The 21451-nt window shown below is 36.8% G+C and overlaps 1 protein-coding gene and 1 long non-coding RNA gene across 2 annotated transcripts; both read right to left on the bottom strand.

The window, feature by feature from the left end:
- Positions 1-652: 652 nt before the first annotated feature.
- Positions 653-7118, bottom strand: LOC146453327 (uncharacterized). Its single transcript, XR_014859525.1, has 2 exons — positions 6016-7118; positions 653-700 (listed from the first exon to the last, which is right to left on the bottom strand). It is a non-coding gene; the product is annotated as an uncharacterized LOC146453327 (long non-coding RNA).
- A 6076-nt stretch (positions 7119-13194) lies between these two features.
- Positions 13195-18458, bottom strand: LOC146453326 (CUB and peptidase domain-containing protein 1-like). Its single transcript, XM_085096750.1, has 4 exons — positions 18210-18458; positions 16714-16870; positions 15245-15417; positions 13195-13355 (listed from the first exon to the last, which is right to left on the bottom strand). The coding sequence occupies exons 2-4, from the start codon at positions 16857-16859 to the stop codon at positions 13195-13197; spliced, it is 480 nt and encodes a 159-aa protein (XP_084952876.1). The 5' UTR covers positions 16860-16870; positions 18210-18458.
- Positions 18459-21451: the final 2993 nt, after the last annotated feature.

Here is a 21451-nt window from a genome sequence, read left to right as displayed (position 1 = left end):
TGTGTTTAAACTAAGCGATACACTGGGGCATTAATTTGCCTGTGTTTAAATTAAGCGATACACTGGGGTATTAATTTGCCTGTGTTCATAATTTAAGCGATACACTGGGGCATCAAATTGCCTGTGTTTAAATTAAGTAATACATTGAGGCAATAATTTGCCTGCGTTTAATTTAACCGATTAACTGGGAGATTTGCCTGTGTCTATAATTTAAGCGAGATGCTGGGGCATAAATTTGTCTGTGTTTATAATTTAAGCGATACACTGGGGCATTAATTTGCCTGTGTTTATAATTTAGGCGATACACTGGGGCATTAATTTGCCTGTGTTTAAACTAAGCGATACACTGGGGCATTAATTTGCCTGTGTTTAAATTAAGCGATACACTGGGGCATTAATTTGCCTGTGTTTAATTTAAGCGATACACTGGAGCATTAATTTGCCTGTGTTTAAACTAAGCAATACACTGGGGCATTAATTTGCCTGTGTTTAAATTAAGCGATACACTGGGGCATTAATTTGCCTGTGTTTAAATTAAGCGATACACTGGGCCATTAATTTGCCTGTGCTCATAATTTAAGCGATACACTTGGGCATTAATTTGCCTGTGTTTATAATTTAAGCGATACACTGGGGCATTAATTTGCCTGTGTTTATAATTTAAGCGATACACTGGGGCATTAATTTGCCTGTGTTTAAACTAAGCAATACACTGGGGCATTAATTTGCCTGTGTTTAATTTAAGCGATACACTGGAGCATTAATTTGCCTGTGTTTAAACTAAGCAATACACTGGGGCATTAATTTGCCTGTGTTTAAATTAAGCGATACACTGGGGCATTAATTTGCCTGTGTTTAAATTAAGCGATACACTGGGGCATTAATTTGCCTGTGTTTATAATTTAGGCGATACACTGGGGCATTAATTTGCCTGTGTTTAAACTAAGCGATACACTGGGGCATTAATTTGCCTGTGTTTAAATTAAGCGATACACTGGGGCATTAATTTGCCTGTGTTTAATTTAAGCGATACACTGGAGCATTAATTTGCCTGTGTTTAAACTAAGCAATACACTGGGGCATTAATTTGCCTGTGTTTAAATTAAGCGATACACTGGGGCATTAATTTGCCTGTGTTTAAATTAAGCGATACACTGGGGCATTAATTTGCCTGTGCTCATAATTTAAGCGATACACTTGGGCATTAATTTGCCTGTGTTTATAATTTAAGCGATACACTGGGGCATTAATTTGCCTGTGTTTATAATTTAAGCGATACACTGGGGCATTAATTTGCCTGTGTTAATTTAACCGATACACTGGGGCATTAATTTGCCTGTGTTTAAACTAAGCGATACACTGGGGCATTAATATGCCTGTGTTTAAATTAAGCGATACACTGGGGCATTAATTTGCCTGTGTTTAAATTGAGCGATACACTGGGGCATTAATTTGCCTGTGTTTAAATTAAGCGATACACTGGGGCATTAATTTGCCTGTGTTCATAATTTAAGCGATACACTGGGGCATTAATTTGCCTGTGTTTAAATTAAGTAATACATTGGGGCAATAATTTGCCTGTGTTTAATTTAAGTGATACACTGGGGCATTAATTTGCCTGTGTTTAAATTAAGCGATACACTGGGGCATTAATTTGCCTGTGTTTAAATTAAGCGATACACTGGGGCATTAATTTGCCAGTGTTTATAATTAATAAGCAATACACTGGGGCATTAATTTGCCTGTGTTTATAAATTAAGCGATACACTGGGGCATTAATTTGCCTGTGTTTAAATTAAGTAATACATTGGGGCAATAATTTGCCTGTGTTTAATTTAAGCGATACACTGGGGCATTAATTTGCCTGTGTTTAAATTAAGCGATACACTGGGGCATTAATTTGCCTGTGTTTAAATTAAGCGATACACTGGGGCATTAATTTGCCTGTGTTTATAATTAATAAGCAATACACTGGGGCATTAATTTGCCTGTGTTTATAATTTAAGCGATACACTTGGGCATTAATTTGCCTGTGTTAATTTAACCGATACACTGGGGCATTGATTTGCCTGTGTTTAATTTAACCAATACACTGGGGCATTAATTTTCCTGTGTTTAAATTAAGCAATATATTAATTTGCCTGTGTTTATAATTTAAGCAATACACTGGGGCATTTATTTGCCTGTGTTTATAATTTAAGCGATACACTGGGGCATTAATTTGCCTGTGTTTAAATTTAAAGATACACTGGGGCATTAATTTGCCTGTGTTTAATTTAGGCGATACACTGGGGCATTAATTTGCCTGTGTTTAAACTAAGCGATACACTGGGGCATTAATTTGCCTGTGTTTAAATTAAGCGATACACTGGGGCATTAATTTGCCTGTGTTTAATTTAAGCGATACACTGGGGCATTAATTTGCCTGTGTTTAAACTAAGCGATACACTGGGGCATTAATTTGCCTGTGTTTAAATTAAGCGATACACTGGGGTATTAATTTGCCTGTGTTCATAATTTAAGCGATACACTGGGGCATCAAATTGCCTGTGTTTAAATTAAGTAATACATTGAGGCAATAATTTGCCTGCGTTTAATTTAACCGATTAACTGGGAGATTTGCCTGTGTCTATAATTTAAGCGAGATGCTGGGGCATAAATTTGTCTGTGTTTATAATTTAAGCGATACACTGGGGCATTAATTTGCCTGTGTTTATAATTTAGGCGATACACTGGGGCATTAATTTGCCTGTGTTTAAACTAAGCGATACACTGGGGCATTAATTTGCCTGTGTTTAAATTAAGCGATACACTGGGGCATTAATTTGCCTGTGTTTAATTTAAGCGATACACTGGAGCATTAATTTGCCTGTGTTTAAACTAAGCAATACACTGGGGCATTAATTTGCCTGTGTTTAAATTAAGCGATACACTGGGGCATTAATTTGCCTGTGTTTAAATTAAGCGATACACTGGGGCATTAATTTGCCTGTGCTCATAATTTAAGCGATACACTTGGGCATTAATTTGCCTGTGTTTATAATTTAAGCGATACACTGGGGCATTAATTTGCCTGTGTTTATAATTTAAGCGATACACTGGGGCATTAATTTGCCTGTGTTTAAATTAAGTAATACATTGGGGCAATAATTTGCCTGTGTTTAATTTAACCGATACACTGGGGCATTAATTTGCCTGTGTTCATAATTTAAGCGATACACTGGGGCATTAATTTGCCTGTGTTTAATTTAACCGATAAACTGGGAGATTTGCCTGTGTTTATAATTTAAGCGATATGCTGGGGCATAAATTTGTCTGTGTTTATAATTTAAGGGTCTGCGAAATCTGCGAGCCAGCGAGCCATGCGAGCCACCGTGCGAGCCATGCGAGTCATGCGAGTCATGCGAGCCACAGTGCAAATGTTAAGAATTCTTATTTGTTTTATTTACATTCGCGCGAGAAAATTTTGGACGAATTTTTTTTTTTTTCGTTTTTGTTATAATTTTGGAGAGAATTTTGCCTATTCAAAATCGCCCAAGATGCGCAAAAAAATAAAAACAATATGCAAAAATTTATTCAGGTTCAAGACTTCAGAAAAAAAATCCGAGAAAAACAAACGGCTGCACCGCTAGTCGAAAAGGTATCTATTGATACATGTCATTCATTGATATCCACGTGGAACTTCATTCAAGAAAATAAAAAAAAAAAAAAAAAAAGAACAGCACTTCGATCTCCGTGTGTTGGCGTCAAGAATGGTGAGTAAATCGCGCCATTTTAACAGGCTTGGTCTTTAGTCGAGAATCAGAGTTATCAGCACTCTGTCGGTTGGCTGACTGCTGCATGTGGTTGTCCTTTCCCTTAGACAAGTCTTTCTTCAAAACTCGCCACTAGAGTGGCAGAGGCTGGTTTCGAGATAGCATTCGACCCACCAGCTGACGGCAAATGCTTCTGTTACGCTGCTTCTTTTCAAATTGAATTTAGTGCGACAATATTGACTTCGCTCATCTTTGAGTACTCATTTATCATACCTTACAAGTTTGGAATGACATTGACAATCAGCCCTGACGTGTCAATTACAGTCAACCCAGGTCACGCGTGAACAGTATTTCCAAGAATGAAATGAACATTCGAATTTCTCTTTGTAATGTCCGACGTGTGAATGGAATGTTGGACATTTCTCTGGAAATCGTTCCGAAAAAGACGCATTAACTGAAAAAAAAAAAAAAAAGATTCAAAATACTTGGGAAACAATTGTTATTCTTGAAATATTCAATTTTGCAGTGTAAAGAAAAATTAAAGTTAATAACCGACGTTTCGGCGTCATCGTGACACCATTCTCAAGGCAAAGTGGGTAAATTAATGCGAAGATTTGGTTTCTATACTTTACAGTCTCTCTCTCTCAGTCTCTCTTTGCCTTGAGAATGGTGTCACGATGACGCCGAAACGTCGGTTATTAACTTTAATTTTCGCTTGTTTATGTTTCAAGAAATCATTATTGATTAAAACTTTATGGAAAAATTCATAGCTTTATACCGTCAATAAGCTAGGGAAATTTATACGGGAACTCTGAAACCTCGTTGGCGACTTTCAAAACTGACATGTAAATTTCAAAACTCCGTTCAAATTTCAAAAATATCGTTCATGCGTGACCTGGGTTGACTGTAACAAAAAGTATCATGGTTTGCGTTGTCCCACTGTAAGAATTAAATATTGCGATGTTATTCATCTTGTTCCGATGCTCTTGTTCTTGTTCTTATGTGAATGTAAATACAACAAATAAGAATTCTTAACATTTATACTGGGCTCGCATGACTCGCGTGGCTCGCATGACTCGCGTGACTCGCATGGCTCGCACGGCTCGCATGGCTCGCACGGCTCGCTTGGCTCGCATGGCTCGCTGACTCGCAGATTTTTATCACTCATAATTTAAGCGATACACTGGGGCATTAATTTGCCTGTGTTTAAATTAAGCGATACACTGGGGCATTAATTTGCCTGTGTTTAATTTAGGCGATACACTGGGGCATTAATTTGCCTGTGTTTAAACTAAGCGATACACTGGGGCATTAATTTGCCTGTGTTTAAATTAAGCGATACACTGGGGCATTAATTTGCCTGTGTTTAATTTAAGCGATACACTGGGGCATTAATTTGCCTGTGTTTAAACTAAGCGATACACTGGGGCATTAATTTGCCTGTGTTTAAATTAAGCGATACACTGGAGCATTAATTTGCCTGTGTTTAAATTGAGCGATACACTGGGGCATTAATTTGCCTGTGTTTAAATTAAGCGATACACTGGGGCATTAATTTGCCTGTGTTCATAATTTAAGCGATACACTGGGGCATTAATTTGCCTGTGTTTAAATTAAGTAATACATTGGGGCAATAATTTGCCTGTGTTTAATTTAAGCGATACACTGGGGCATTAATTTGCCTGTGTTTAAATTAAGCGATACACTGGGGCATTAATTTGCCTGTGTTTAAATTAAGCGATACACTGGGGCATTAATTTGCCTGTGTTTATAATTAATAAGCAATACACTGGGGCATTAATTTGCCTGTGTTTATAATTTAAGCGATACACTTGGGCATTAATTTGCCTGTGTTAATTTAACCGATACACTGGGGCATTGATTTGCCTGTGTTTAATTTAACCAATACACTGGGGCATTAATTTTCCTGTGTTTAAATTAAGCAATATATTAATTTGCCTGTGTTTATAATTTAAGCAATACACTGGGGCATTTATTTGCCTGTGTTTATAATTTAAGCGATACACTGGGGCATTAATTTGCCTGTGTTTATTATTTAAGCAATACACTGGGGCATTAATTTGCCTGTGTATAAAATTAACCAATACACTGGGGCATTAATTGGCCTGTGTTTATAATTTAAGCGATACACTGGGGCATTAATTTGCCTGTGTTTATAAATTAAGCGATACACTGGGGCATTATTTGCCTGTGTTTAAATTAAGTGATACACCTGGGCATTAATTTGCCGGTATTAAACTGAAGTAAGCAATACACTGAGGCTTTACTAATTGCTTATGTTTAATTTAAACGATATAAACTGGGACATTAATTTGCCGGTTGTGGCAGTTGTTTCACTCACCTCGCGGAGTGACGTCTTGATGTCCTGTGCTTTAGCAACTCAGTCGTAGTGGGGAATTTCTTATCACATTAATCAAAGCGTGTCCTGTATGGAGCCATTTTGCAACGCAAGTACCTTTGTGAACTTATTGTTGGCGCCAAATACTTTATGGTTTTCATAATTGCCTTCTATTCTTTAAGCTTCCTTTGTAATGAAAAGTAATGTCTTTGTGGTTCGTCCAACGGATATGTTTTAGCCACGTAAGATTTAGAAAACAAAGAATTTATTATCCTTTCTATCATTTCGTTTCGAAAATTCTCGGCTTTAATCCTCTCGAAAATCGGATCGAACCATTACCGAAACGTCTAAAACCGCTTGTTGCGTGTGAATTCTTCAACTGAGGAAAAGTTCGATAGCCAAGGATTATTAGACCTCTATCCAATCACAATTGTAACAGGAAGTGCTGTAAACCGCATTATATCGAAATGCTTACGTCTCTTCGACTTGAGAGAATCTCGTGCACGATGGATGCAGACGAAAGAGAGAGAGAGATAGACGGCTTAATTCTAAAATCTTAGAAATAACAGAAACGACGAAGGGAGGAGAGGAAGATAGACGCGTGTAAGAGAAAAAAATACCGCCAAACAGAGGGAGCGTCATTGTAACGGAAACCACGATCTTGTGAAAAACTGTACGGTGACAACAGCGGCCGAGAATGCTGGCAAAGTGGAGTAACAGCATTTCTGCTTTTGATTCTTGCTTCTGAATATTTTTCTATTATTAGGAAGTGTATACATGTCGCGCAAAAATTAATTTCAAGTCTTCAAAAAAATCTGTCATCATTCAAAACTTGACGACGAAAATCGGCCCAGCAAACGTGTCCGGATTAACACCTTTCTCTCGCTTGATGTTTCTGTTCTGTTTTATTAGACTGGTTCTTGTTACAACTCCTACTGAGATTTAGGTAAAAAAATTTTACCTAAGCAGCGGGGACCCACATTCCTGAGTCGAGCTAAGCTCATCATGACACTGTTATTCATCAATTTGAAAAAGTCCTTGTCGAATGCATTTTTGGCTTGAGTTCTTTGATGAGTATTGAAGTCAATATATCTTTTCAACCATGGACTTTGATTGAAGGACAGTACTCTATGGATTTTGGTTAATTTCAATCCCAAACCACGATATAATTGCAAGTTTCTATAATGCAGCACATATTTATTTTTATTGGCAAGAGTTGGAATCAATTTGGTAACTTGTCCAGTTTTAATTCCGAATTTGTTTGCAATTTTTTGGCAATAATCTGAGAGCATATTTTGTGTCACTTTAATTTCTTCAGCTGCACATGGATAATCATTGTGTAAATCATGCAATTCATTGGGATATTCCAAATCAACTTCCAAAAGGTATCCTTTATCCCTTTCAGCATTGAGATTAAACCAATTGATTCGGTTTATTTGTTTCTCAGTCAACCATTTGAAATTACCTGTTGGAAGATATTGACTCATTGCCCAACCATATAAGTTATTTGCATCCAAATACATGAGATATTTGCTGGATTCATTTGGATTCCAATTTTGCATATATTTATTGTTTGCTTTTCCATATCTATTGGCGATATAACTGATACCACCACGGACTCCTTTTTCAATGAATTGGTACATATCAATATCAGTAATAAGTTCCAATTTAACATCAGTCATCTTCAACATTGCATCCCAACTCAATCCTGGTGATGTGAAATAATGGCTTGGGTCTAATCGATAGTACTCCAAGCATGTTTTCCTGAAGTTTTCAAATACATCAGATTGGAGATACAAATCATGATATTCTCCCATTGTTTTCAATTCAAATGTGTCCCAAACAGTTTGAGCATGATTTTATTCTTCATCAGTAATATGCTCATTATTCATTTGACTGAAAAAATCGTTTTGACTTGGCAATTGTGTTTCATTGAATTTCTCAAAGCTATTCATATAGTCATATGGATAAACACCTTTTTGCTTCATTAGCTTGAATTTATCATCTTTGAACACTTGTTTCGTGTGTTTAAAAGCTTCTTCAGGCAAGTTTTTAGCCAGATTACTCAAACTCTGATTCATAAATTGGAGACTATCAATGAATGCCAAATGATTGCCCAACATGAAGGCCATATATTTCTCCATATTATGAGGAATAACATTGATTTTATGCTTTTTGGTTTGTCCTTTTTTGTCTATAAAAGTATTATTTTCAATGATTGATCCAATTTCTTGCATAATAAAATGGCTATCGTATCCTTTCAAATTATGGAAAATGACTGGGATTTTATCTGTTAATTGAAGATTCAAATTACATGATTCATGAGCTGAACCACGATATTTTCCAGTAACATTGCAATGATCCCTGCATGACTCTAACATCTGATTCAATGTATTTCTTTCCACAGATGTGGCAAGAAGTTGCTGTTTGGAAGTCATTTTCATCATCTGGAGTCATTTTCAATGGCTTATTAAACTTTGTTTTCAGAATTTTTTTGCAGTATGTGACTTCATTCAGCATGGATTCCAGAAATTTGTAAACAGCTTTTTCTCCTCGATAATATTGTATTGGTTTGGTATATTTATCATCATAACAGCAAACAACTTTGTATCCATAACCACAATCAGTATGTTTTTGATATGCTTCAGTAAATGATTTTTGATTGGATGGTTGGCAACCATGAATTTTTTCAGTAATTGCTTCAAAATCAGCATATATCACAAATGGAACTTGTAATTTTTTTTTAAAGTTTTTGAAACCAATTTTGGATCCAACTTTGTGCATTTTAATAGCTTGTTTTCCATTGATTTCCAAACATATTTCTTTGTGTTCCGATAACACTCTTTCAGATGAGAAACATTGCAAACAATGCATACAAAAGTGTTTCTTGTTTTTGTGATTTGTTTGATGGAACATGAATCGATTGAAATCTGTGATAAGACAATAATGTGTGTTTTCATTTTCAGAAATCAGCAGCAAATTCAAGACATCATCAAACTGTTCTTTTGAAACATAAATTGGATAAGGCTGCTTGTTTTCATAACCGAATACATTGATGTTAATACTGTTTTGGGTTTCAATTTTGTTATATTGTTTGATGGAAACAGGGAATTCAATACCATGATAATTCAATTGTTTGATGAATGATTTATCAGTTTTCTTGATTCTTTGTGGGTCTTTATTTTGTGGATTCAAATGTCTGAAATGACACCATCTGAAGCATTGATTATCTTTATTCTTAGGATTTGTAGCACCATGTTTTGAATTTTGTAGTTTCGTTGAAAGTTTAATATATGAGCTGCCGGCAAGTGGTTCATATTGGATGATATTGATATAATGACCATTGAGTGATTTGATTAACCAAGCTGAGCCTTGACTGATCCATTTGTGAATATCTTCCATGATTTGTTCGACATTAACATCCAAAAAGGGTGTTAAATCATCAACATTAATAGTTGTTTTGGGTTTGCTATTGAAATATCCAATTCTGGAAACGATTTGATTTTCCTCTTTGTTGTTCAAAAGTGATTGTCAAAGTTTCAATAAATTTCAAACCTTTCATTCGTGGTAATAATTGTTTCATAAAATGTGCAATAGCTAATCTGGTTGTATTGAGTTGAATCAATGGGTCTTTATCATTTTTGATTCCAACTTGATAAGATTTGGTGAATCCTTGAAATGCTCTTGCAGTTTCATTAATTTCAGTTCTTGGCAATGGTGTTGGAGCAATCTATTTCATTCTTGGAGCTGCAACAGGCTTATCCATAAATTGTTTTGGAGGAGGAATAATATTATTTCTTGGCCAAGGTTTTGGTTTATCAGCAAATTGCTTTGGAGGTTGGATAATGTTATTCTCATAATCTTGTACCATCGGTTTGACAGACTTTCTGGGGAATGGTATTGGAGGTTGTGTCCAATCACGCCGTTTGGTTCGAGGTGCAGGTTTGGGAGCCTGACGATTGAGCAATAATTGTATCAATTGATTTTTTGCCAATTTGGATAATGTAGATTTGTTCATATATTTATAAGATATATTATTTTTCGAGGTGCGTTTATCAGTACTTTCCAATAAGGAGGCCACTGAAGAACCTTTTTAACAGCGATGCCAGCTTTGGCGATGATGAATGGAGTCTGGCGGCAACATTCATATCTAGATTTGCGTGTTTGGAGTACTAGATCGGCTCCGGGTTTGTTTATTATTATTGCGGGACATTTCCCTGAATACACTCATTGAGCATACTAAGGGAAAAGACAAAAACATCAAAATCGATTGTTTTCAATTTGATGACACATTCTATAGTACATTTTATCGACTATCTTTTTTTTCATCATTTGAAAACTCATAATCAGCATCATCTTTAATGTTTTCATTCATTAATTTATTGATTGTATTTTGTTCAATTTGTGTATAATCATTTTCAAAATAATTTTTCTTGGCTTCATGAGCATGTTTTACATTTTCTGAAAGAGTAACTAATTCAAGATTGTATATGCAATTATTTTGTCTATTTGAGTCGATGTGATTGATTTGAATTCCTGATGAAACCTGTCCTTCAATACACTCATAAATGAATCTATGAGCCAGCATAGATTTCTTTGGTAAACCAATTTGATTTAAACTTGTCGTGAAATAACCAGATGATTTTAAATTACCAATCATAACTCTATTTGTTTTTTCATTATAGATTTGACCCATTTCATTAGAAGAAAATTTTGTGTAAATGGGATGTTGATAAAACATGGAATGTTTCATTGGAACATTCTGTGGTGATTTGTTTTTTCTACCTTTTCGTCTAAAGCCTTCATATTGCATGTTTTCTTGTCTGGTCACAAGCTCCAGATTCTCAATTGAGTTATCTTGTTTATCACAATTGATGTGATGTATTTGATATCCATCTGGAATAATGTTTTGATTAACAGCTTCAAACACAAATCTATGAGATTTATATGTTTTTTGTTGGCTATCATTTGATCTGACATCAGTCTGAAAATATCCATCACATGTTAATCTCCCCTTTCTCGGTTCCAATCTTTTCAGATTAATGATGTATCCATCTGCTGATGTTGCATAATTAGTGTATAATGGATGTATATAATATACTTTTCCATTACGAATAATAGTCTTTGCGGCTGGATTTTGCTCAGATGATGGATAAACACCACCTGATTTATCCATATTAGCGTTTTCAGATTTTTTATTTTTTTTTTCTCCATTTATATTCACTATATTTATAATCACCAAAGCTTTAAACCCTAGTTTTTTTTATTTTTATTTTTTCAAAATCATCTATGATTCAAGGTGTAACAAGAGGCTAAACACCAACCACTAAACCAAATAAATAATGCGAGGACATATTAAACAGTTGCGATTAACGGTTGTATCAAAGTATATCAAGCCAGTGACCTTGAAAATTAAATATTGTATTAAAGGGCTTGAAAAAGGTATTGATGATAGGTGAGTTGGGGTCAAATTATGTGTTATTTTTGATTTTGGAGAAATGATGAGCTGGGGCTGGAAAAGGCATTGAATATGGTTGAATTGCCCTGCAAAAGTGGTACATGTCTGAAAAGTGAGCTCATACCCTCATAATACCTACTACTCATCGGATCACCCGGTCGTGTTTGAGGACCTCAAGGTAAAAAGACTTCCGTATGCCGAAATTCAAAATATAAATTGAAAGAAATTCACGTATCGTAAGGGTTAGATCGGGTGTTTCCCTCTCTGCCCCATTATTTTCACTTAAAATGATTAAGCAGGATTAGAACTTATCATATCGCTCAAATCAGTCAAGTGGATAAGGATTAAATTAAAATAAAACTGAAAATCAGAAAAGCCTGGGGTGGTAACTGATTTTAGTCCCAGTGGACAGTGGGGCTGATTATCTTTCACATCATTAATAGTCTTTATATTATCACCCCCATTACCATTCTTCAGTATACTGTTGAATCTACCATTACCGACCATGCACCCAAATTTTATAGGTGCTCGCTTGCAAGAGATCACACCCAGGGTGGCTAGCTATTGAGTCATAAGCCTATGGTATTTTCCCGGCAAGGTAACACAATCTTCCTCAAACGAAGGATAAACATTATTTCTCACTACCCCTATGACTAAATAAAGTATAAATATTTAATACCAATGACCGTGATGTCCATGAAAGACTGGACATAGCTCTGCTGCGTACAAAATGGCGGCTGAAGGAGGATAAGAGCCCGGATAAGAGTTTCGATGAACTGATGGAGGAAGCAGAAGCTTTTTGGAACGGGAAAGGGCAGAAGAATTAAGTAAAAAGGGGAAAGCGAAAGAAAGCACAAACATCGTTCACACAGTGGAAACATTCCAAAGCTTACAAAATTGGAAGGTAAGCTCCCAAAATAAATGCAATTGTTTACAGTAACAAGAATATTGCAACACACCTCCATAATCCGCCATCATGTCACGAATATAACTTTCAACGTCTTGATTTTGCGAAATGTAAACTACAACAACTGCTTTCTTCCTCTTCCCAGTTATTCTAGTGGCCTGCCTCTCACAAAAAAAAAAACCATCTCCATTGACATTTATTGACGGAACATGTCCATTCTGGTACGGCATTCTCTAACAGCACCTTCTCTTCCACAGCATTTTCGGGTCGGCAAAAAGCTTGTTTCGAAGCCATGTTGTTCTCACTGCACACAAACTAGTCATTTAATTAAGTCTCAAGTCCACATAAGATGCTAATTTTCGCTCTCTTATATCCTTAAGGAAGTTCATTTTTGAAGGTCCTCAATAAACTCGCAGTTCATGTTTTCTTATATATACTTCGCATGGAAAATTAAAAAAAAACCGTCGAGAGGCTCACAAAGCAAACTAATTTCCACACTCCCTCGGAATATTATTTTTGGCCTGTTCAAAAAAAAAATTGAATATTGCAGACAGACAGACAGACAGACAGACAGACAGACACCTTTATTTTATTAAACTCAGGGTGGCCCTGACAGGCAGCACAAACGAGCTGACCTGCTATCAATGGGGCACCTGAGTATCAAATACGTAATTGTCAATTATAATATATTTTCAAGTGCTTTCCTCCGTTTTACTTACCTACATGAAAAACTCTGCTCCAAGTCAAATATTTGGAAGTAAATTTTCAGCGCCTTGCCATGTGGATTAGAAACATTGTAAACACAGTCCATTTTGGGTGGATAGTTGTTGGGATATAAGTGGCTTTCCAAAGTATTGTTTACCACTGAAGCACATCCTGTTAAAGTAAATGAACAGCATTTCTGACACCACAAATGAAGTATACGACAGAAATATGTGCCATATAGGCTGACACTCGCGATGGGTTTAAATTAACTATTACGTGATTGAGAATAATTTGTTTCATTTTACGTTGCTTAAATTTAAAAAAATATATATTTTAGTGAATGTTACACTTAATGCTCACTATCTGCTTGATAGGAGATGCAAAATATCAACAGGGAGAGATGGAAGTCAAATATGCGAAAAGCATATATTTGAATGATCAAGGACTGGCGCATTGTTTTCAAAGGGGCTGAAGTTAATTTGCCAGAATAAAATTAGTTGGCCGCTGGTGCAGAGACAGTAGTGTGGGGGCTACGTATAAAACTGTTTACAGTCCCTTGTTTTCCCCTTTGAATTTCCAGATCAAAATGATCCCATATTGTTGGTCTCGTCATTACAAACCAAGATGGCGGCAGTTCGATCGAAGCATGGGATATTTACATGTAGCACTTAGACCGTAAACAGTCTAAGAGCTACGTGACTTTTATTAATGGGAAGAAGTGGGAATTAGCCAGAAATAGGCTTCCTTGAACTAGGCATTACTGGCCCCCGCCTGTTCCTGTACTTTAATAACTATGTCGCAATTGTTACTAAATCCATGCACATGTTAAAACAATTGTTCTGTAACATCCCCTAATGTAAACGTTTACGTACTTCGTCTAACTTTTCAGTTTCTAATCTAGGTAAAGTAAGACTTTCTCAAAGTCCTTCGATTCTCAATCCTACGGCGTTCGAGCCGTTACTCCACCCAATACCCCCCCCCCCCCCCCCCAATACCCCCTCAACCACTTCCTGTGGTTGTCTGCCATTGGTAGTCTATTGATCTGTTGAGGCTTATTCCAAGAGGCGTTTCCAAGCATTAAGATGGAAAGGAAATCCTGCTTCCTTCAGAACTGAACTCAAATCACCCATCCAAGGGCTTTTCAAAATTTTAAAAAGAAGATAAAGTAAAGTGAAGTAAAAGTAAGCTGAAGTCAAGTCAAGTCAAGTCAAGTCAAGTAAGGTAAGGTAAGGTAAGGAAAGAAAAGGAAAGGAAAGGAAAGGAAAGGAAAGGAAAGGAAAGGAAAGGAAAGGAAAGGAAAGGAAAGGAAAGGAAAGGAAAGGAAAGGAAAGGAAAGGAAAGGAAAGGAAAGTAAAGTAAAGTAAAGTAAAGTAAAGTAATTTTTTCAATGTCAATAATTTTAAACAGGACGAAACAATGGATTTACAAGTATAACAAAACTTTAGCAAATCTGAAGCAAATGCCACATTCCCACGAATTTGCCTTAGTTTGGTTTAGAGCAAAGATCGATTTTGCAATAGATTTGCTAACCATAGCAATGATGGTAAATATCATATCTGTTCAAGATTTGTGCTTTTGCACAAACACAATGTGTAGCTACAATTTTTTTTTTTAGAATTTATTTATGGATCAAATGTGCATGTAAATGCGCTTTCTTAAAGCTTTCTTGCATATGACGCAAATTAGTGAACAAATTTGCTGTTTCACACGACTTCTGCTTCTGTTGTAAAAGCATTCAAACTTTAAGCGATAATTTCTTATAACACGAGAAGTGCTTACCCAATCTTCTGAGCCAGAGGCTCATGACAAAGTGCTTGACAATAATCCAGATGGAATTGGAAAACAAATCGGCCAACACTTCAATTTCCAAATTAGAAAAAAGGTATTATAATTTTAAGGATCCTCCTGCTTGGAAACAAAATACAAATTTGCTCCAACTTCTAGCATGATGCTTTCACTGGAATCACCATGTCTCGCTCTCATTTTCACTCTTTTACGTAAATGAAAATGAGGATATCTGCGATCTTTGACGTTTGTCTAGCTGTCCCATTAAAACTTACTAAGTTGAATAAAAGTGAAGAACATCCAAAATCCTCTTTTTTGAGTGGAAGAATCAGAGTGGAATGTTATCAGCGCGTATTTTCCAAATACAAAGACTTCTTTTCCAGACTCATTACCACAGTATTTGCCGACAAGCACGTTATTGTCATCTATTATTTTGAAATAATCCGACCTGCAAGAACATTTAAGTATAAAGTTAGTGAAAGTGTTTCATCAACACTATAAAGTTAAAACGTTTCTTTTATGAAAGTAAATCAATTTAAAGAATCATAAACCCTTTGTCCTTTTTAGCCGTTCAAATCGCCAGTTAATATACTATTTAATAATCCTTCCAGAGTTCGGACAGATTATGAGATTTTACAAGCTGCATCGATCAGTCTTTGGACTTCGTTAAAACGGCGAGGATTGTTCGCAGCCGAGAGATTTGTTACATCCTTGGAATGGCATTAAATCGAATCTGATGCCATCATCACCATGGAAACCGAACCCTATAACTCACTCTTGGTGTCATTGTAGCCAAATATACACGCTAAACATTAGATGTATTATGCAGTATGAAAAGACCGAACGATTCGTTCTTGGAAGCTCGCAAGAGACTCAAATACTGTTCGCACAACCTAGATCGTTAATCGTCTCGACTCCCCAATTTTTCCAAAGGGGATGGCGGAAAAAACGTTTCTGGATGTGATTCCAAACGAGCGAAAACAAGAGAAGTCTGTTTGGAAAATCACTCATTGCAAATTATGTCGCCTTTGTGTATGCCCCTCTACGTTTTGAGATGTCAGGTAACACGATTTCTGCTCCCCTTGCCGTACTGCTCAAATGTTTACTTTCGGTCCACCGTTTTGCGCAAGAAACCTATACGGGGCGTAGAGGAGTAAAACTTGACGATAATTCGGGTCATAAATAAATTCACCAGGTTAATGGAATTTGTTGATTCAAGTAAAGGAAGGTGGTTAAATGCCAATATTCGCGATATCTTGCGACCATCGTCACCTTCTGTTTTTGTAACAGATTTTCATCGGACGAATGCAGCGAAATGCTTGCTTATACAAACTACAGTTTGAATTCTTGCTCAAGGTACTGATGTCATCTGATCACCCTCTCGTGTTTGAGGACCTCAAGATAAAAAGACTTCTGTTTACGGAAATTCTAAAAATAAATTAAAAGAATTTCTCGTATCCCAAGGGCTAGACCGGGTGTCTCCCTCTCTGCCCCCTTATTTTCGCTCACAAAAATATAACTGATAATTAAACAGGATTGAAACTTATCATATCAGTCACGTGGAGAAGAACCAATTAAAAAAAATTCCTCCGGGCAGGAAATTGTCGCAAAACGCACAAAGCAAACGAGGCTCCACATTCCCTAGGAAGTTCTTTTTTGAAGCCTGTTAAAACAAACTGAATATTGCAAATAATTTGTCACTTAATTTTGTTATTTTTTAATTGCTTTTCTTCGTCTCACTTACCCACAAGAAGAACTCAGCTCCAATTCGAACAGTTGAAAGTAAATTTTCAGCGCCTTGCCATGTGGAATAAAAACTTTATCGGCGCAGTCCATTTTGTTAGGATAGTTGTTAGGATATCCGGGGCTTTCAAGGGTCTTGTTTATCATTGAACCACATTCTAATAAAACAAATTGAGACTTCCTCGTTACAAATTCATTGTTATTATTTTTCACTACACACACGTTACATAAAACGGGTACAACACTTTGATTATTGGGAAGGAATACATTATTAAACTTATGCACCGATCAACTGGAAACGGCAAGATCTCCCCGGAACACCCACCGTGTATTTGAAGTTTTTTTTTGTTGAGAATAGGTTGTTCAAATATCTCCCTTCTAGGGCTAAAAGCCATTCAAATGCCCTACTTTTAGGTGTTCTAAGGAATCTCCTCGAGGACAAATTTTCAGTTTCAATCAATCACTATTCCTGTTTTGCAGACAGAGAAATATTAAAAACACCTCCAGAAGTGTTTCTTTTAAAGCCGTTTCGAGTGAGCCATTTGCTCGCAAAGGCGCATGCTGTCATCAACAACAAAAAAAAAAAACTCATCAAATTCTCGACCAAAAGAAAAATCGAGTTCAAATTCCCCAACCCAATCAAATTCCCCTTTCCCCGGGCACGATACACGATCTAATGCCCGGGGTAAAATGCTGAAGGTTCGAATTGATCGGGGCATTATATTACTGAGTAAAAGAGAGCTTTTGTAAGAGTGTATAAATCTAACTTCTTCTAATAACTGGGGGTTACGGAATTTCAGCATATGAAAAAAAAAATTAAAACCGGCTGTGTAGACCATGTACAAGGGAGTGGAACGGTTTGTGGGCTAATTCTGCTCGTATCGACTTTGAAAACACCACACGCAAGTTCCTAATTTTTTTCGGTCGAAATTCAATTTTGTATGGTTGCTCAGGGTTCAGTGACTTTGATGTTACCATAACAACCTATTTTGACAGTCAGGTTTCTCCAAAATTGGAAGGTGCTTGCTTTTTATGTACACTAACTAAATTTTAAATTTCTCACACTAAATTATATGGTCTTATATCATTTATGTATACTTGGTTTGATTTTGATTGATTACTTCTCGTCAGGTCTGGTGTTTTTGTGAGGTGTTTTGGAAATCAAGAAATCGAAGATGACCGCCATTTTGGAATTGTGACGTAATGCTGTTCTTATTTGGCGTCATCACTTCCCGTTGTGAACCTCAATGGAAGCATCTTTGGACTACCATAGTCATATAGCTTTTATACGTTCGAAGTTATGGAGGGGAAGGGGGGATTCCCCCTCCGCCAACACCACGCCCCAGAAGACAGGTTGCTCCTCTGCTAGGATGATCTTACTACTGAGAGATCGTAGAATTGTCAGCGAACTCTCCCGCATTCTTGTTTTTATTTTTATACCGGACTGTTTAATTTGATCCACATTTTGAATTTGTTGATCTGTTTCATTGCACTTACCAAGTTGAACAAAAGTGAAGACTATTCTGAATCCATTCGCTGAAACAGAACCATCCGTGTGGAACGTTAACACCGCTTTTTTTCCAAATAAAAAGACGTCTTTCCCAGACTGCACACCACAGTATTTACCACCTTCAGTGCTGTTTTCATCTGCTATCTTCAAATAATCAAAACTGCAAGAAATTTGAAAATGCCTTTTATGAAACGCTCACCAACACTTCAACGTCATTCATAATGCCCGTGTTCTTTTTGTACTATACAAATCATCGACTAACTGTTCCACCAAAGTTCAATTTGTGGATCCTGGACTAATTGACAAATGATTTCACTACGGTTTTTCTTCTTTTTTCGCGACTTTTTACGCAACAATCTCTGTCGACTTGTGCCACAGGTCGCCCAAGCTTTATGAGCGTTTATAAGACTCTAGCGAGAGGAAACAGCGAACCCATTTGAATCGCGCTGAAATGACCAAAATACGCCACACAAACACTGACAAGGTATTAAGGAGACAAGGTAAAGCATTTTTTGTTCAATTCATGCTCTTTATTTTGGAATCCTAAACACGTTTGCAAAATTCCATAAAACCCTTATAATTTACACCATTGCGTAACATTCATCGTGACACTCAAATAACAACGTGAGACGTTATGAAAGTCAAACAAACGTCTTATAAACGCTTATACTGAAAGCTTGGGCTACCTGTGCTTGTGCTAGCTCAGAAAAATACAGCCTATGAAAATGGCATTGTCATATGAAAAACATAGTAAAAAATATTGCACGAGTAACCCTTTTAGATGGATGAATCATCACATGAAAGCTACCTCCATTTCACTTGGAAGCTTTGTTACACGGAAGGATGCTTGGATTGCTTATTATCCAGAAGGGTGTTGCTAAGTGGCATCCAACCACGTGATCAACTTATGCAACGTCCTATTGTGATCCGTAAATGTTGTTTTTTTAAGGGTAGGGGAAAACCGAAGTATCAGGAGAAAAACCTCTTCGAGTAAGGACGACAACCAACAGTAAACTCAGCCCATAATCGGAGGTCGTGGCTTCATTTATCGCCTACGTCGAAGATGCTTTCTTTTCTTGGCGCGATCGCCCATTTTCTTACTAGGGTTAGCACTCAGTACAAATTTCGTGGGTTCGTTTAAGCACTGGAACAAACGCTGCAGAGTTAATTCTCTGATCATCATTTGTCATTATTTGGCAAGCAGCACAGCATTCACGGTGTCCTTCAAATTCACATTCCTGCAATTACTACCAGAATTGCCCAAGACTTGCGTCTGTCTAGCTTCGTAGCTCCGTCGGTACCGTTGATCAAATTCAGAGGGAGTGGATTCGATTCCCGCCGAGGTCAAAGGTTTTATTTCTTATTCACATTCCCTGACTAGGACTATAACACTTCAAAAACTGCCGGGTGAATTCTCTGATCCATCATTTCATGTATCATGTTATTTCATGTTATCTTAAGTAATCAATCTGAATGCGTGAGTTGAAGCGCGTGAGAGGACAGGCTAGGGTGGGGGGTTGGGGTGACTCTTCTTAATGTATTGAACCCCCCATCCATTGTTTTGGGGTTAGGTATTTATGACCTTGCAACCACGCGGTCATTCGTTCGAAAACACTCGCCGTGCGAGCATCTTACCTTTTCCCTCCTCCTCCCCTTACCCCGTTCTCTTTTCTTCTTTGCTTTAAGTAATTTTTATGGCGTTTTTCTGCCTTCACCTTTACTGGGCTTAATATGTTTGTGATTTAGATATGTATTTAGATGATTCAAAGAAAATCGATTATTCATTAAAACGGCTTAGGGCCATTGCCATTAGCCAATTTTACTCCATATCAATTCTATCTCTGTGTCTTTGTTATTGCCCAGTGAACGAGTTCGAGAATTGCAGCCTAATGATTACATAGAAAATATATACTTTGACGAGGAGGAAAGGCATAAATTTACATTAATAAGGCGTGAAAGGGGCCGGTTGAAGTTTTTCAGGTCGATAACGAAATGTATCTTCATAGCTCCACTCGTCCATTGACAGTTTCATCATATTCCCTATGTATTTTGCGAGGAAGACAATTCTCTGCAATTTCTGAAATTTCCTTACAAGAATTCTCGCCGGTATAGGACTGAGCTGTAGGAAACCAATTCCAGCGTCTAAAAATTCCTGACATTTGCTAGTCGCAGAGTTACATCAACAGAGAAAACCCGGTCTACTTATAACACCTGTTGCTTGTCTCAGTTTTGGAGATTACAATAAAACTTGACTTTGAAAATCAGACGCGCTGCCAACTTTCTTACAAGTGGAAAAAGTGATCGTAAACAGAAACATTTCTAGTGAAAAACAAACAACGTATGTTATTTGTGAAACTATGGAAACAAAAGTAATGCAGCTATCGATCCTTGTTAAGCCACGGGGGAGGAAGGACCCGACTAAAGCTAAGGCACGGTAATTGAACATAGCCGAGGTTTTCTGTTTTATTCAAATGCCCTACCCAGACCAGTTTTGGACTGTCAAAAGAATCAAACTTTGGCTTTAGCTTAAACTTTATTTAGTGAAAAGTGTTAGCTTCTTAATGTCGTGCGGCTCGGATATGCGTGATAATATTGTTTACCTTTATAAAAGCGGAAAAGGAAGAATTAACTTACAAACATTATCTTCGTTATAAACAACTTATGATGATTCTGGGATACGAAATTTTCGCAACTTAGCTGATGAGAAACTTTTTGACCTTCAATTATCATTTTTATTATTTATTTCTAGATAAAATCTCAGTATATTATGCATATTTTTTCGACATATCCTATCGGGTTGCTTTTAAACAAGTCGAATGATGCTAGGTTTTGTTTTACTTACCCACAAGACCGATGCGTTTCCAAGTTAAACATTTCAAAGTAAATTTTCAGCGCTTTGCCATGGGGAATAAAAACATTGTAAACACAGCGTTTTCCGTGTGGATAGTTGTTAGGATATCCGGGGCTCACCAAAGTATTGTTTACCACTGAACCACATCCTGTCAAAACAAATGTAAAGTTTTTTTTCACCACAAATGAACAACGCGACATACATTTGCGCCAAATATTATGACAATTGAGACAGATTTAAATTAGTGTTTTTAAACTATTCTTGACAAGCATTTTGGTTGTTATTGTTGTTAATTTTCTTTGGTTGGCTAAAGTCATACTTATTTAAAGAAATGTTACGAGTTTAGCTCACCATCTCCTTGACAACTTCCGCCACATA

Source organism: Pavona decussata, unplaced genomic scaffold (genome assembly GCF_977016875.1).
Source record: "Pavona decussata unplaced genomic scaffold, jaPavDecu1.1 SCAFFOLD_337, whole genome shotgun sequence".
Taxonomy (NCBI): Eukaryota; Metazoa; Cnidaria; class Anthozoa; order Scleractinia; family Agariciidae; genus Pavona; species Pavona decussata.
The sequence above is the reverse complement of the archived record's forward strand: the minus strand, read 5'-3'. Positions and strand labels throughout refer to the sequence as shown.